The sequence below is a fragment of the Salvelinus fontinalis genome, chromosome 40, assembly GCF_029448725.1.
Source record: "Salvelinus fontinalis isolate EN_2023a chromosome 40, ASM2944872v1, whole genome shotgun sequence".
Classification (NCBI taxonomy): domain Eukaryota; kingdom Metazoa; phylum Chordata; class Actinopteri; order Salmoniformes; family Salmonidae; genus Salvelinus; species Salvelinus fontinalis.
In genome coordinates, this window is record NC_074704.1 from 20,865,564 (window position 1) to 20,881,430 (window position 15,867).

General features: G+C 42.2%; 1 protein-coding gene across 2 annotated transcripts; it reads left to right on the plus strand.

Annotated features, from left to right (window-relative positions):
- The first annotated feature begins 130 nt into the window (after window positions 1-130).
- LOC129839315 (protein phosphatase 1 regulatory subunit 12C-like) lies at window positions 131-15,580 on the plus strand. Of its 2 annotated transcripts, none has more exons than XM_055906640.1 (20): window positions 131-736; window positions 1,297-1,471; window positions 1,582-1,712; window positions 1,999-2,117; window positions 2,401-2,560; window positions 2,770-2,914; window positions 3,276-3,350; window positions 3,669-3,748; window positions 5,940-6,049; window positions 6,216-6,280; window positions 6,534-6,664; window positions 9,480-9,567; window positions 9,695-9,812; window positions 10,951-11,060; window positions 11,688-11,752; window positions 11,840-11,879; window positions 12,129-12,233; window positions 12,674-12,724; window positions 12,914-12,964; window positions 13,409-15,580. In XM_055906640.1, the coding sequence occupies exons 1-20, from the start codon at window positions 513-515 to the stop codon at window positions 13,493-13,495; spliced, it is 2,130 nt and encodes a 709-aa protein (XP_055762615.1). In that variant the 5' UTR covers window positions 131-512; the 3' UTR covers window positions 13,496-15,580. The 2 variants fall into 2 exon arrangements, with proteins under 2 accessions (XP_055762615.1, XP_055762613.1); XM_055906638.1 differs by having other exon boundaries at window positions 132-736; window positions 6,531-6,664.
- The last annotated feature ends 287 nt before the right edge of the window (window positions 15,581-15,867 follow it).

Sequence of the window (15,867 nt, forward strand, 5' to 3'; positions counted from 1 at the left end):
AACTATATTTTGTCTCCAATGTTTATTGAAAACATAAATACATTTGCACAATGAGCACTTGTCTCTCAAATACATAGTTACATTGTTCGTTAGTTAGCTAGTGCCTTTTAGTCACATTAGCATAGACATTGCATCAGTCAAAACACCTCAACACAAGACATTGTATCAAGAAGAAGATTAAACTAGCTGAAATGAGCCACCTACGATGCCCCAGATGGCAGCTTCTTCTCATTGTTGCTACCTGGCCAACCAGAATCACAACAACACACTGAATTCTGCCCCATTGAAGCGTACGCATCGTTTTCGTTGTCAGCTAACCTACTCCATAAGTAGACCGGAACTGTGACATATTTTTTCAATGGTTAACGGCCTGAGTGGGACATCTTCATTTTATGCACCATCTTTGGCTTCACACCCAGTGCTTTGAATAAGGAAGTGAAACTATACACATGGAGGGTGTGTCTTTTCTATCGAATATATATTTTATTGAATAAAGTCCTCGTCGCATAATAATGGGGGACACAGCAAAGGATAAACGGCAAGAACAATTGAAGCGCTGGTCCGGTTCGAGCACCGACAGAGAACCGGCTGTGCCCAGGCGAAGGTGGCGGGGCGATGTCGAGGATGCAGGCTGCTCGGAGGCCGTAAACAACGCCGTTTCAAAGGACCATTCTCAGGATGTGGAGGGAAGCGGATCGACCACCGGGGAAGCCAATAGTCTTCTACTCAAACGAAGGTACTGTATTGTCAGATTGATGCATTACTAGCTAACTAGCCAGCTAGCTAGGTTATCGCTAGCTAACTAGTACTAATACTATACCGGATGCTATTCAGGAATGCTGTGCGTGGGCTAGGCACTTACTAGTTAGCTTTGCTGATACTTGAATGTTTATCTCGCTAACTATCTATGTCTGTAATCACAACAATGGCACATGCATACATACATTGTCTACTGTCTAGTAACGTTAGTAGATTTAGAACAGTTCTCTACACCATTCGACAGGATATGTAGCTAACACACCCACATTGGCTGGCTAGTCATTTTTGGAAAGTTATCAGGCAGTTAACTATGTTTCTGGCTGACTAGTTAAGTTAGCTAACTACATATCTAGTTAGCTACAGTCCACCACTGTTGTTGACAACCACTGGGTTTAACATGGACTATTTGGAGGAGGGGAATATGACCAGCCTTTCATGTATGCAAATAACGAGGTTTGAATAGCTGCCATGGAGTGCTGGTAAAATATTCACTTTAATAACCTGAGTAATGTCACTAAATGATGACCTCTACTGTAGGAGGCGAGTGCGGTTTGATACTGCTGCAGAGTTCCTGGCAGCTTGTGCCAGTGGTGACACAGATGAGGCCCAAGAGATGCTGAAAGATGCAAAAGAGTCAGAAGGCAAGAATGGAGACTATCAGGGAAAGGTTGTGAATTGTGCCAATGCTGACGGAATCACAGCTCTTCACCAGGTAAGGACTTGTGGTAAATGAGTAGAATGTAGTGTCTGTGTATTGACTCTACAACCTATAGTCATACTGGAGCAATGAATATCATCACCCTATCTCCTCGTTCACTGTAGGCTTGTATAGATGGCAGCATGGAGGTGATGGTCTTTCTCCTGGCTCAGGGTGCCAACATAAACCAGGTGGACAGTGAGGGCTGGACTCCGCTGCATGTGGCAGCCACCTGTGGGAACCTGGAGATAACTGAGTATGTACAGTACACTATATCACTTCAACATCAGGCAATAGAATAGGGGCTACCTATGAAAGTGTTCTACATTCCTCTGTTATAGTGTTGGGCAGTCGTTGCAATTGAGTTAACCTGATTTTGTAGCCTAAGCCTCTCTGTGCCAATGTTTCTCCATTCAACAAGGCTGTATTGTTGTCTGGTACAGCAGGGCCTGTAAAGCTGGTCAAGTGCTTTTTGTTTACTCTTAATTATGTGGCCTGTTTCTCAGTTGTGGATGGTTTCAAACTCTCTTTCTATATCTCAGTTTCCTTTTGCAGCAGGGTGCGTCTCTCACTGCTGTGAACTGCGATGGCGACGTCCCCCTAGACATAGCTGAAGACGAGGCCACTGAGTCGCTCCTGCACCAATACACAGTGAGACAAGGTGAGTACGCTGCTACCAACATGGGGAGGAAACAAAGGAGAGATTCAGGGTGATAAGTGGTGTCTGATTTATAAAGACTTACTTAGGTACTGAGAAGGAAGGGAAGCCAGGGCACACTCTTAGCCAATTTTTGGTTTGTGATGCTGTCAACGTTTCATATCGAGCTAAACAAGAATAAGGCTCTCCCTTTTTCAATGGAGTTGAGAGAGGAAGAAGCTTCTTGACTACCACTTTTTACACGTTCTTGTTGAGTTGTTGGTTATGCATTTCATTCCTGTCTCAGGTGTGGATGTGGAGGCAGCTAAGCGGGTGGAGGAGGAGCAGATCATGAAAGACGCCAGAGCCTGGCTGACAGAGGGGCCTCCCTCAGAACTACGGCACCCCAAAACTGGGGCCACTCCCCTGCATGTGGCTGCAGCCAAGGGCTACCTAGAAGCCATCAAGTGAGTGTCCATGACCGTGTCCCAATTCTCTCAATAAACCTATTTTTCTTGTCTCTCCCTCACAGCCACTCTGACAAGCTCAATAACTCTTGAGTTTATGAAAAAACAGGGCGTTGTTAAAAAACAAACAGACAAAATGAATGAACTCAATTGCATAGGCTTTCTGCTTTGCTCTCTGTGCTAAACCACTCTGTGTTGTTGTGGTTCAGACTGCTATGCCAGTGTGGTCTGGACGTGTCAGAGATGGACTGTGATGGCTGGACGCCTCTCCACGCAGCGTCACACTGGGGGCAGGGAGATGCCTGCAGGATACTGGCTGAACAGCTCTGCGACATGGAGGTTTGCAGCAATGGGGTGAGACAGACAGACTAGAGCCATACACATGTATCCTGGAGGAGCTGTAGGAGGACAGGCTTATTGTAATGACTGGAATGGATTTAATGGAACGGAGTCAAATGTGGTTTCTATATGTTTGATACCGTTCCATTTTATTCTATTTCAGCCAATTCCAATGAGCCCGTCCTCCTCAAGACATTACTCAATGTCCCTCGAAATATTGCCGACTGCTTGTATACCAGGTCTCTGTAGTATTTGTTACTACTTTTTGAAATGCTAGGCTAATGTAGCTTCGTCATGTGGTAGGAAGTGTGATGCCACGTACTGTCTTGCTGCTTCCTTTGTGCTCTATTTTCATTGTGTAATGTCAACCCTGCAGGGTCAGACTCCGTTTGATGTCGCTGATGAGAGTGTTGTGTCATTGCTGGAGGAGCTGTCACAGAAACAAGCCAATGTGAGACTTCCCTTTTTTTTGTCACTGTTCATGTGTGCAAAATATTTCTGTAGATGGCCAATACAAAACTGCCTGATTGTGAAATATTAATTGTAGATTTCACATCTTTTTGGAATAGTATCATTTGACTTTTTGCCACATTTGCCATCTAATATTGGGCTGTTCTGCAAAAGGCAGTCTTCCAATGTTTCTCTTACTGATGAGTGATGCTGTCATGACTCTTGCTACTATATTTGCCTTGCAATATTATTATTATGTGTGTTATCAATATGACAGTGGTCATATTTCTGTCACTGATGACCGAGTGTCCCTTCACAGTGGCGTAATGAGCAGTCCATCATGGACAGACAGAACCCTGCAGGCTCTACTGCTGCAAAAGCTGATAGCAAACGACGGAGGTCAGGATATGCCTTATTACTACTGCATCTCATTACAAACAACAGATATGCCTTATTACTACTGCATCTCATTACAAACAACGGATATGCCTTATTACTACTGCATCTCATTACAAACAACAGATATGCCTTATTACTACTGCATCTCGTTACAAACAACAGATATGCCTTATTACTACTGCATCTCATTACAAACAACAGATATGCCTTATTACTACTGCATCTCGTTACAAACAACGGATATGCCTTATTACTACTGCATCTCGTTACAAACAACAGATATGCCTTATTACTACTGCATCTCGTTACAAACAACAGATATGCCTTATTACTACTGCATCTCGTTACAAACAACAGATATGCCTTATTACTACTGCATCTCATTACAAACAACAGATATGCCTTATTACTACTGCATCTCATTACAAACAACAGATATGCCTTATTACTACTGCATCTCATTACAAACAACAGATATGCCTTATTACTACTGCATCTCATTACAAACAACGGATATGCCTTATTACTACTGCATCTCGTTACAAACAACAGATATGCCTTATTACTACTGCATCTCGTTACAAACAACAGATATGCCTTATTACTACTGCATCTCATTACAAACAACAGATATGCCTTATTACTACTGCATCTCATTACAAACAACAGATATGCCTTATTACTACTGCATCTCATTACAAACAACGGATATGCCTTATTACTACTGCATCTCATTACAAACAACGGATATGCCTTATTACTACTGCATCTCATTACAAACAACGGATATGCCTTATTACTACTGCATCTCATTACAAACAACGGATATGCCTTATTACTACTGCATCTCATTACAAACAACGGATATGCCTTATTACTACTGCATCTCATTACAAACAACGGATATGCCTTATTACTACTGCATCTCATTACAAACAACGGATATGCCTTATTACTACTGCATCTCATTACAAACAACGGATATGCCTTATTACTACTGCATCTCATTACAAACAACGGATATGCCTTATTACTACTGCATCTCATTACAAACAACGGATATGCCTTATTACTACTGCATCTCATTACAAACAACAGATATGCCTTATTACTACTGCATCTCATTACAAACAACAGATATGCCTTATTACTACTGCATCTCATTACAAACAACGGAGGTCAGTATATGCCTTATTACTACTGCATCTCATTACAAACAACGGAGGTCAGTATATGCCTTATTACTACTGCATCTCATTACAAACAACGGAGGTCAGTATATGCCTTATTACTACTGCATCTCATTACAAACAACGGAGGTCAGTATATGCCTTATTACTACTGCATCTCATTACAAACAACGGAGGTCAGTATATGCCTTATTACTACTGCATCTCATTACAAACAACGGAGGTCAGTATATGCCTTATTACTACTGCATCTCATTACAAACAACGGAGGTCAGTATATGCCTTATTACTACTGCATCTCATTACAAACAACGGAGGTCAGTATATGCCTTATTACTACTGCATCTCATTACAAACAACGGAGGTCAGTATATGCCTTATTACTACTGCATCTCATTACAAACAACGGAGGTCAGTATATGCCTTATTACTACTGCATCTCATTACAAACAACGGAGGTCAGTATATGCCTTATTACTACTGCATCTCATTACAATCAACGGAGGTCAGGATATGCCTTATTACTACTGCATCTTATTTTCTATAGTTTATTTTCCTCTTCTGACCTGTAGTATTTAATTTGCGGTTAGACTGTAGTTGGAGTAAATGTGGTGGGCTTGGCCTCGAGTATCAAATATATTTATTTATTATTTTCATGCAGAAAGATGGTTTTGTCTTCATAAGACATTTCGATGAGATTCAATTGGATAGTTCTTCATTGACTAATGTTATTTTACAAAGATGGCTGACTATGAAAAAGGCATCTTCCTTGTAAATAATAGCAGGGATTGTGTTGGACAGTGTCAGAACTGGATGCGTTCCTCCACTGAATTTCATGGCTACATTCCGATCATTATCTCCTCCCATGTATGCACTAATCCAAAGCTTTTCAATGCACGGAGGGGAGTGAACGAGAGCACACTTTGGGAGAAGGGTAAATAATCAGAATGCTGCCTATTTCTGTGAAATGCTGATAATAATCATCTCTGTGTGTGTTTCAGGACCTCGGTGTGCAGGATGAGCAGTAAGGAAAAGATGAACGTGCAGGACCAGTCTAAAGAGAGGAGGTCTGAAGGCTTGGAGCTCAGCGAGGAGAAAGAGAGCAGCCCTGGTATATAATATGTCTGGTCTCACACATACACACACAGACATATCTGCTTTCATGAAGACGTATTGAAGTACATGTTCACATTTTAAAATGCTCTGGTCAAGTGGTATGGCAATTTTGAGTACCCAGTCATGAATACCCACTGACCAGAGTACACCTCCTGTCTTAGAAAGCTCCACTTTATCCAGTCCAGACACAGAAAGTGCCACCTCCACCGTCAGCCCTGCTGAGAAGGTAAGACATGTCTCAATGTATCTTAAGCTGTACTGTCGATGTTGTGTAGTCTACCTGGGTCCGTCGGGCTTTACACACTTAGTTATTCGTTATTTTCGTATCTTCGCTGTTGATGTTCACAAAATGTCCTTTCCATTTGAACATCAAGAAAAATGTGAGTCATCAGACTAGCAACAATGAATCGATTAGTGTCAAGAGGAGTGTTATTATTTCCCTGTATTAATGTGGTCTTGTCTTGCCTGCGGTCCAGCAGGTTCCAGAGGAGAAGGATGTGGAGGAGCGGGACCAGGACAGAGCCAGTCGTACAGCCCGGGTCCAGCCCACCCCCCAGAGGAAGGACCCCCTGGCTGATAGTCCCAACAACACCAACCCAGACAGACGGAAGTAAGAGCCACACGACACACAGTAAACACACATTTAAAGCTTCGTGGCCTGGCACAACTATAGGACAGATGACTGAATAGTTGGTGTAGCAGGAGGCAGGGCGTGGCACAACTATAGGACAGATGACTGAATAGTTGGTGTAGCAGGAGGCAGGGCCTGGCACAACTATAGGACAGATGACTGAATAGTTGGTGTAGCAGGAGGCAGGGCGTGGCACAACTATAGGACAGATGACTGAATAGTTGGTGTAGCAGGAGGCAGGGCCTGGCACAACTATAGGACAGATGACTGAATAGTTGGTGTAGCAGGAGGCAGGGCGTGGCACAACTATAGGACAGATGACTGAATAGTTGGTGTAGCAGGAGGCAGGGAGTGGCACATAAAAAGGAAGGGGTGATGAGAGCTAATGAATGAAAGACACTCAAGACAAGCTGTTGTTAAAGCACTGTCAATGTGTTTTAGTAGAGGAGTGTGTCTCTTCTGCTGTAAATTAAGTGGATGTGCTTTTATGGAGCTGTGTGGGTGTGTTCTTTTGGAGCACTAATGAATCTAAGGGTTCTAATGGAGCTGTGTGGATGGGTTTTCTTTTGGAGCATAATGAATCTAAGGGTTCTAATGGAGCTGTGTGGATGGGTTCTTTTGGAGCATAATGAATCTAAGGGTTCTAATGGAGCTGTGTGGATGGGTTCTTTTGGAGCATAATGAATCTAAGGGTTCTAATGGAGCTGTGTGGATGGGTTTTCTTTTGGAGCATAATGAATCTAAGGGTTCTAATGGAGCTGTGTGGATGGGTTCTTTTGGAGCATAATGAATACACGGCTTCTAATGGAGCTGTGTGGATGTGTTCTTTTGGAGCATAATGAATCTACGGGTTCTAATGGAGCTGTGTGGATGGGTTCTTTTGGAGCATAATGAATCTAAGGGTTCTAATGGGGCTGTGTGGATGGGTTCTTTTGGAGCATAATGAATGTAAGGGTTCTAATGGGGCTGTGTGGATGTGTTCTTTTGGAGCATAATGAATCTAAGGGTTCTAATGGAGCTGTGTGGATGGGTTCTTTTGGAGCATAATGAATCTAAGGGTTCTAATGGAGCTGTGTGGATGGGTTCTTTTGGAGCATAATGAATGTAAGGGTTCTAATGGAGCTGTGTGGATGTGTTCTTTTGGAGCATAATGAATCCACGGGTTCTAATGGAGCTGTGTGGATGGGTTCTTTTGGAGCATAATGAATCTAAGGGTTCTAATGGGGCTGTGTGGATGGGTTCTTTTGGAACATAATGAATCTAAGGGTTCTAATGGAGCTGTGTGGATGGGTTCTTTTGGAGCATAATGAATATACGGCTTCTAATGGAGCTGTGTGGATGTGTTCTTTTGGAGCATAATGAATGTAAGGGTTCTAATGGGGCTGTGTGGATGTGTTCTTTTGGAGCATAATGAATCTAAGGGTTCTAATGGAGCTGTGTGGATGGGTTCTTTTGGAGCATAATGAATCTAAGGGTTCTAATGGAGCTGTGTGGATGGGTTCTTTTGGAGCATAATGAATGTAAGGGTTCTAATGGAGCTGTGTGGATGTGTTCTTTTGGAGCATAATGAATCTAAGGGTTCTAATGGAGCTGTGTGGATGGGTTCTTTTGGAGCATAATGAATGTAAGGGTTCTAATGGAGCTGTGTGGATGTGTTCTTTTGGAGCATAATGAATCTACGGGTTCTAATGGAGCTGTGTGGATGGGTTCTTTTGGAGCATAATGAATCTAAGGGTTCTAATGGGGCTGTGTGGATGGGTTCTTTTGGAGCATAATGAATCTAAGGGTTCTAATGGGGCTGTGTGGATGGGTTCTTTTGGAGCATAATGAATCTAAGGGTTCTAATGGGGCTGTGTGGATGGGTTCTTTTGGAGCATAATGAATCTAAGGGTTCTAATGGGGCTGTGTGGATGGGTTCTTTTGGAGCATAATGAATCTAAGGGTTCTAATGGGGCTGTGTGGATGGGTTCTTTTGGAGCATAATGAATCTAAGGGTTCTAATGGAGCTGTGTGGATGGGTTCTTTTGGAGCATAATGAATCTAAGGGTTCTAATGGAGCTGTGTGGATGGGTTCTTTTGGAGCATAATGAATCTAAGGGTTCTAATGGAGCTGTGTGGATGGGTTCTTTTGGAGCATAATGAATCTAAGGGTTCTAATGGGGCTGTGTGGATGGGTTCTTCGAACCAGCGACCTTTCGGCTACTGACCCACCGCTCTTGTTAGTCTTGATCCCCCGCTGGAGTTTATAGTTTACCCATTACCCACTTTTTTTACCACTACATCACTGATGTTTATACAGAATCGTAAGTAATGTGCTAATATTTCATGTGACTGATGATACGATCATCTGTGTGCTCCATTGATGTGTGTTTGTGCGGAGCTTGATTAGTTCATGCCTCATAATGCCTCGCCATGTAATGCCCCAAAACGCTTTGTAATTTGACAAAATGGATATCCATGTAAAAAGTTGATTGTTTTATGCAATTCATCATTACAACTGACTGAACTGTCGCTGATGCTACGTGTCAGTATGAATAATTTCTCATATTTCCCCTCGTTCACTGAAACTCCAACCCTGGTTACGGCTCTGAATCTATGGGTTCTAATGGAGCGGTGTGGATGGGTTCTTTTTTGGAGCATTGTGAATCTAAGGGTTCTAATGGAGCTGTGTGGATGGGTTCTTTTTTGGAGCATTGTGAATCTATGGGTTCTAATGGAGCTGTGTGGATGGGTTCTTTTGGAGCATTGTGAATCTATGGGTTCTAATGGAACGGTGTGGATGTTTGCCCCTCAGGTTCCAGGCCCCAGTAAGAGACGAGGAGTCTGAGTCTCAGAGGAAGGCACGATCACGCCTCATGCGCCAGTCTCGCCGCTCCACACAGGTACTGGCCACTATAAACCATCTCTTTACGTCTCTTACAGAGGACTTCAAATGGATCTTGTCACCATAACTGACCACCTTTCAGCATAAATAATAAACATGATTTTTTTGCTTGTTTCCTGTGACAGGGTGTGACGCTCACTGACTTGAAGGAGGCAGAGAAGAGCGTAGCCAAACCGGCTGATTCACCACCTAGCAACATCCTGCATGTCAGCCCTATAGTCACCATAACACCTACTGAGAGAGGTGAGTGGGACTGTGGTGGGAAAATGAGCTGTTTTCATTTATTAATAGTAATGCCATTCAGGAAGACAGGATTATGAATCCTAGTTTTAAAAGTATTTTAGTGTCATGAAAACATCAAGTTGGCAATATCAGATGCATGCCCTAGCCTTGCCTTAGTGTCTGTTAAAGGCTCAAATTTGCAACCAAAACTCGTATTTGCGACCGTTTGACTTGGCAGTGCAACACACATTTTTAATTGGATGCTAGGGTGCCAGTGATTTTTTTTTTTTTTTTTTTTCTTCTCCTGGGCACTTTTTGGTTCACAATTTACACCCTCCAATTTCAAAAAATAAATAAATGTTCCCAGATCTCAAGTGTTTTCCCAATGTGGTTTAAGCATTGTTGTGGTCTGAGAACATCAAATTTGAGCAGTTTTTCAACCAAAAAAGGTGACTTTTGCATGTGAAAAACTAAAACATATATTTTTTAGGACCCTACAATCGCTAGCAAGAACACCCTTTTTGAGATTGCTCAAAGATAGTTTTTTTTATGGAGGGTAGATCATTATAGACCAGAGCTGTCAGACCCTGTTCCAGGAGCCTTTCATTTCAGCCCCATTTTGTAATTTTCCTGATTCAACTTATCAAGCAGCTAATTATTAGAATCATGTGCTCTAGATTAGTGTTGGTGCGAAAACCTACAGGACGGTAGCTCTCCAGGAACAGGGTTGGAGAGCCCTGCTGTAGGCTACTTACTCAGCCTGCAAATGAAACATAACATTTTAATTGTTGCACGCATCATCTGCTTTCCTTGGCCAGCATTCTTTTCATTCAGGTCAGTAACTTTCAGTTGGCATTGGCCCAGTGTGCCACTGGCAAATTCATCTGAATGTCAAACACTGCAATGGCATGCAAATGTTAAAGATGGCTTGTCATTATTAGCCTGGTTCTGTATGGAATGCAGGCACATTATGAGACACAGGTCAGGTCATTATTGGCACGCAGCGGCAAAACAATTGGTGCGACCATATCACGTGCTGGTGCCGTCAACTGAAAAAGTTGGTAGCGCCAGTGCCTCCGGTGGAAAACGTTAGTTTCGAGCCGTGCCGTTGAATGCCTTTGTGATCTAGCAATGCCATTCTGTTCCTCTTGTATTGTAGACACTGACACAGTGAAGGAGGTCGGGTCCGAGGGAGAGACGCGGCTAGGAGTGAGGGACCGACGGAAGGGAAGGCGAGAGAGACGCTCCACCGGGGTGGTTCAGCTAGGGGTAAGCGGAGGAACCCCTTCATACATATTCATAGTATTCGTGCGAGAGCTTTTGAAGTTTTTTTTGTTGTTCAAATCGTTTGACCATTTTCTCTTTGTATAAACTGATTGAACTTTAATTTGAATATCAGTATCACTCTTTCTTGTCCACATCCAACATGTCACAAGTACAAAATAAATGTTATGTCCTACAAAGTCAAAGAGGAAATGACACAGTGTTTCGTAACCTCATACTCAGAACAGGAACTCCATACCGACCTGAAATGTTCTCTTTTTTTCCTATTTTTCAGTTGTGTATTTACATTTACATTTACATTTAAGTCATTTAGCAGACGCTCTTATCCAGAGCGATTTACAAATTGGTGCATTCACCTTATGACATCCGCGGCATTTCTGTATTTTGACTGCTTTATAATGTAGGCCTGAAAGATAGGACCCCCCCCCCCCCCCCCCCCCCACACACACAAAATGTTGCAATCTGATTATTTGTCACAAATGTAGTCTTGTATTACAATGCCTGGTAAAATATTAGTGGTCCATGTCAAACATACCATTGTCAACGTGGTGTTTGTTACAATGTTCATTATATGCTGTATCTGTATATATATATATTATTTGTTTCAATAAGAATGAACATTTGGATGCAATGGATGAAGCCCAACAGGATGAAAACCACCGTCATAGTTCACCCAGGTAAGTGGTTTTTCATTTCTATACTACAGTATACTGAATTACTAAACCTCTTTTATATTGATGAAATCATGTACTCCATATTTGCAGTGAGCCTCAGTTGGGAGATTCCTCACCAGACTACAAAATGGTATGGTGTTGTTGACAACTCCCAGTGATTTTAAATATACACATTCTTCCGGCACTTGAAAGATGGAAGCTAAGGTTTTAATAAGTGAGAGAAAAACATGAGGGGGAATGAATGGATGCAGCTGACTAGCTGGGAAATAGGAGTTTAAACCACTTCAACTGAATCTATTTAGAACTGCAGTGGCTCGGCTATATCCAGGCTGTTGTCCTCTGCCTTTTGACCGAATCGCCGTTTGGTGTCGCCCCCTAGCTGTACAGGTCGGTGCTGCAGGAGAACGGCCTGCTCAAAGACGAGCTGCAGGAGACGGCGCTGCTGCTCAGCCAGAGCAAAGTGGAGCTGGAGAGACTCCGACAGGTGAGGATATGATCCTGTCTGGATGTTGATGGCCATGGGTCAAGATCCATGGTGTATAGCAAAGCCCTGTGCCATGACTCTTCCTTGTCTTCTCTCGCTCATAACTCCAGGTAGGGAACTACAGATAAGTCTGGATATGATTATCAGGTATTCCATTTCAATATATCAGATCCACGTAGCAGTGGAAAGGAGGGAGACGAAGAGTACTGGGACACTGTCAGTCTTGCCAGGGAGGCGGGACCTGATGGTGTTCTGTGTCCGACTCTTGACAATGTAGAGAGAAGTTACGTTGTGTAAGACAAATAATACACAGTATGGTAGGAACACAGATGGATTCCAGATTATAGCACACAGAATGTGTCGTCATTATACCGCTCGGCTGCTGTGTTGAGCTGTGCATGTCAATGACTGGCCCTGTCGTTTCTGTGTCTCCATTGCAGAGTCAAGAGAGCAGCACAGAGAGGCCGGCCCTGCTGGAACTGGAGAGATTCGTGAGTCCCCTCTTAACCTGTCTCTATTCATGTTTAGGGCCCATTTCACTTTTAGCTTCCCAATTCAGGAAATGATTTATTTATTGGATCAATGGAGGTGAAATGGAATATAACCTAATGTCATTAGCCATAAAGGCTGCATACCTATGTGGGAGTGAGTTATAACATCAGTGTCTGTTTTACTCGCAGGAGAAGAGAGCACTCCAGAGAAAAGCAGTGGAACTGGAGGATGAGCTGAAGGTATAAGGGAATTGTTCCGTCACCGGGGCTAGCCTATTTAACTCATATTTTGTCTGTTCAGACTTGAATTAACCTGCATAATTATTAGCATTGATTATGTGCTTAGGGATCCTACTAACTACCCAAAACACTAACCATAAGCTACCCCAAACTATTCAACAACCTAAAAAACAACAACATACTACCCCAAAGAATAAACTATCAAAAACATTAACCACATAAAAGTACTCAAACCAACTCCAAATTACACAAACACTAATGAATCTACCCTAAACACTATGTAAAAATAAAAAAAGTGTTCTGAGAATATGGTTTTATTCTGTACCGTTCGTTCTACATTGCATTATCTGTAACATACAATAACCAATAGATTTCCATCAACCGATCGTGATGATAAAGAGATATTGATATTGATTGTCTTCCCTTGTTATCGTGTATTTCCAGGTGCTGGTGGATCTCAGAGCAGACAACCAGAGGCTAAAGGACGAGAATGCCGCTCTCATCCGTGTCATCAGCAAACTTTCCAAATGAGCCTCCTCTCCCAAACCTCTATACGGAGAAAAGTGTTAAAGGTTCCTGTCTCTTGCCCAACTCACAAGGCACATACCGGGAACAAAACCCAGCATAAAACAAACTGCGTTCTGCTCTGATGGAAGACCAACGATGCATTTGTTCAATGACATTTTTGGATTTATAACTGGAAAGAATAGTTTTTGCAGGGTTATTATTCGCCTTTGGTTTGGTTCATTACTCAATCTACTGAATAAGAAGCTGACCTGCACCTATGGATTCACAGGGTACTGTACGGTGTTCCTGTTCAAATTCGTAAAGTTGATCTTTTTTAGTTTTTTTGACCTAAGTATTTTGTGCTTTGCTTCTGCATTACCTTGTTTAAGGATACATGTGTTTTTAAGATCTATTTTAATAACCATGCAAAGTGCACGGTTACGATAACAACATGATCTTACTTCAGAGTACATACCACTAGACACCTAAACAGGACTGGGGGGGGGGGCGATGCCAACGTCAGGTGCTTCAGTTCTGAGGAGAGGCGGAGAAGGTTGTTATTAGGTTTTGACATGCATATTCCACAAAAATGTGCCAAACCCCCCCCCCCCCCCCCCATTTACGGCTTGTTTGGCATGTTGTTTGGGGGAAAGGTGAAGTGATTGGTTTGTCTCTCAGGACGAGTCTGGGTCAATACTGTACTTGAGCTGACTACTGTTAAAGTTGGACCAAACTATATGTGCATGTTCAATATTTTTGAATGTATATTTATGTGTATATTTATGTACAGGGGCCCTCTCCTCATCCAGTGACGTAGTAATGGTCTCTTTATTTAGGAAAGGACGGAGATGCTGGGTGCTCATACTGTGACGGAGACCTGTTAGTTAGTAGACTGCAAGATGGGTCAAGTCTTTTGAATGTTTACTGCGTTTTTTTTAAATGCATGCCAAATTGTATTTTGACAATGTGCCTTTCTATATATATTTGTAATTAATATTTACACAACGTCAAAAATAAAATACAGTATGGTAAATTAAGCTCACCATCTTGCCCCCCCCTACAGTTCCTGTGAGGTGAAGAGAATAAAACTCATGATCAACACCTTACCTAATGGAGACATTAGGGAAGCACTCACTGCATATGGAAGTCGATGCTCTTTTTATTTATATTGTGCTTTTCATTAAAGGTCCAATGCAGCTGTTTTTATCTCAATATCAAATCAATTTTGGGAAACAATAAAGTACCTTAGTGTGATTGTTTTCAATTAAAATGGTTAAAAAGAAACAGCTTATCAAAGAGCAATAATCAAGCAAGAATTTTGCTAGGACTGTCTGGGAGTGATCTGAGTGGGGAGGGGGCAACTGAAAACTAAAGGTTTAGAACTCTCTTATTGGTCTATTAACTCATTTAACCACCTGGTGATGTCATCAGGCAGGCCAAAACTCCATCCCACCAAAACAGGCTGAAATTTTAGGCGGTCTTTTCAAACAGCTCTGACACTAAAAAGGCATTATCATTTTTGCAATTTCACAGTATTATTCCAACCTCAGTGTGGAAATATAACACGGGGAAATAACGTTTTTGACTGCACTGGACTTTTCAAGATGAATCTTAGTAGGTAAAAAGAAAAAGTCAAGACCAAGATACATTAATAATTACATCACAATCAGTAATGACTCCACAGCTGAGTTCTGAGTTTCCACTTGCAAGTGTATCATTTTACAATAGACAACATCCACTAGATCAAGGCTCTCCAACCCTGTTCCTGGAGAGCTACTGTCCTGTAGGTTTTCACTCCAACCCTAATCTAGCGTACCTGATTCTAATAATTAGCTAGTTGATAAGCTCAATCAGGTTAGTTACAACTGGGGAAAACCTACAGGCGGGTAGCTCTCTAGGAACAAGGTCGGAGAGTCCTGCACTAGATCGACATATCCACTTTCATAAAGTAGTCACATATCCACTATACGGCTTCACATGGAATTAAGCATTTAGAGCTGACTTTTATCAAAACTGTTGCTTGAATCTGTTACCAAATCAAAGTTCTTAACTAAAGTAACTGTTCGTGTGATCATTTGAAATAAATAACAAATAAAGTTTCTTATAATACCCTTTGGTCCTTTCATTTATATCATGGTACTACTATGGTACTTTTACTTATACCATGCAAATGTACCATGGTTTTAGCCTTGAAGTATGATGGTATACCATGATACTGCACAAACTGTCAGAATTTCTGCACAAACTGTCAGAAACTGTCTCAGGGAAGCTCGTCTGCGTGGCTCGTCCTCACCAGGGTCTTGACATGACTGCAGTTCGGCTTCATAACTGACTTCAGTGGGCGAATGCTCAGCTTCGATGGCTGCACGCTAGAGAAGTATACTCTTCATGGATGA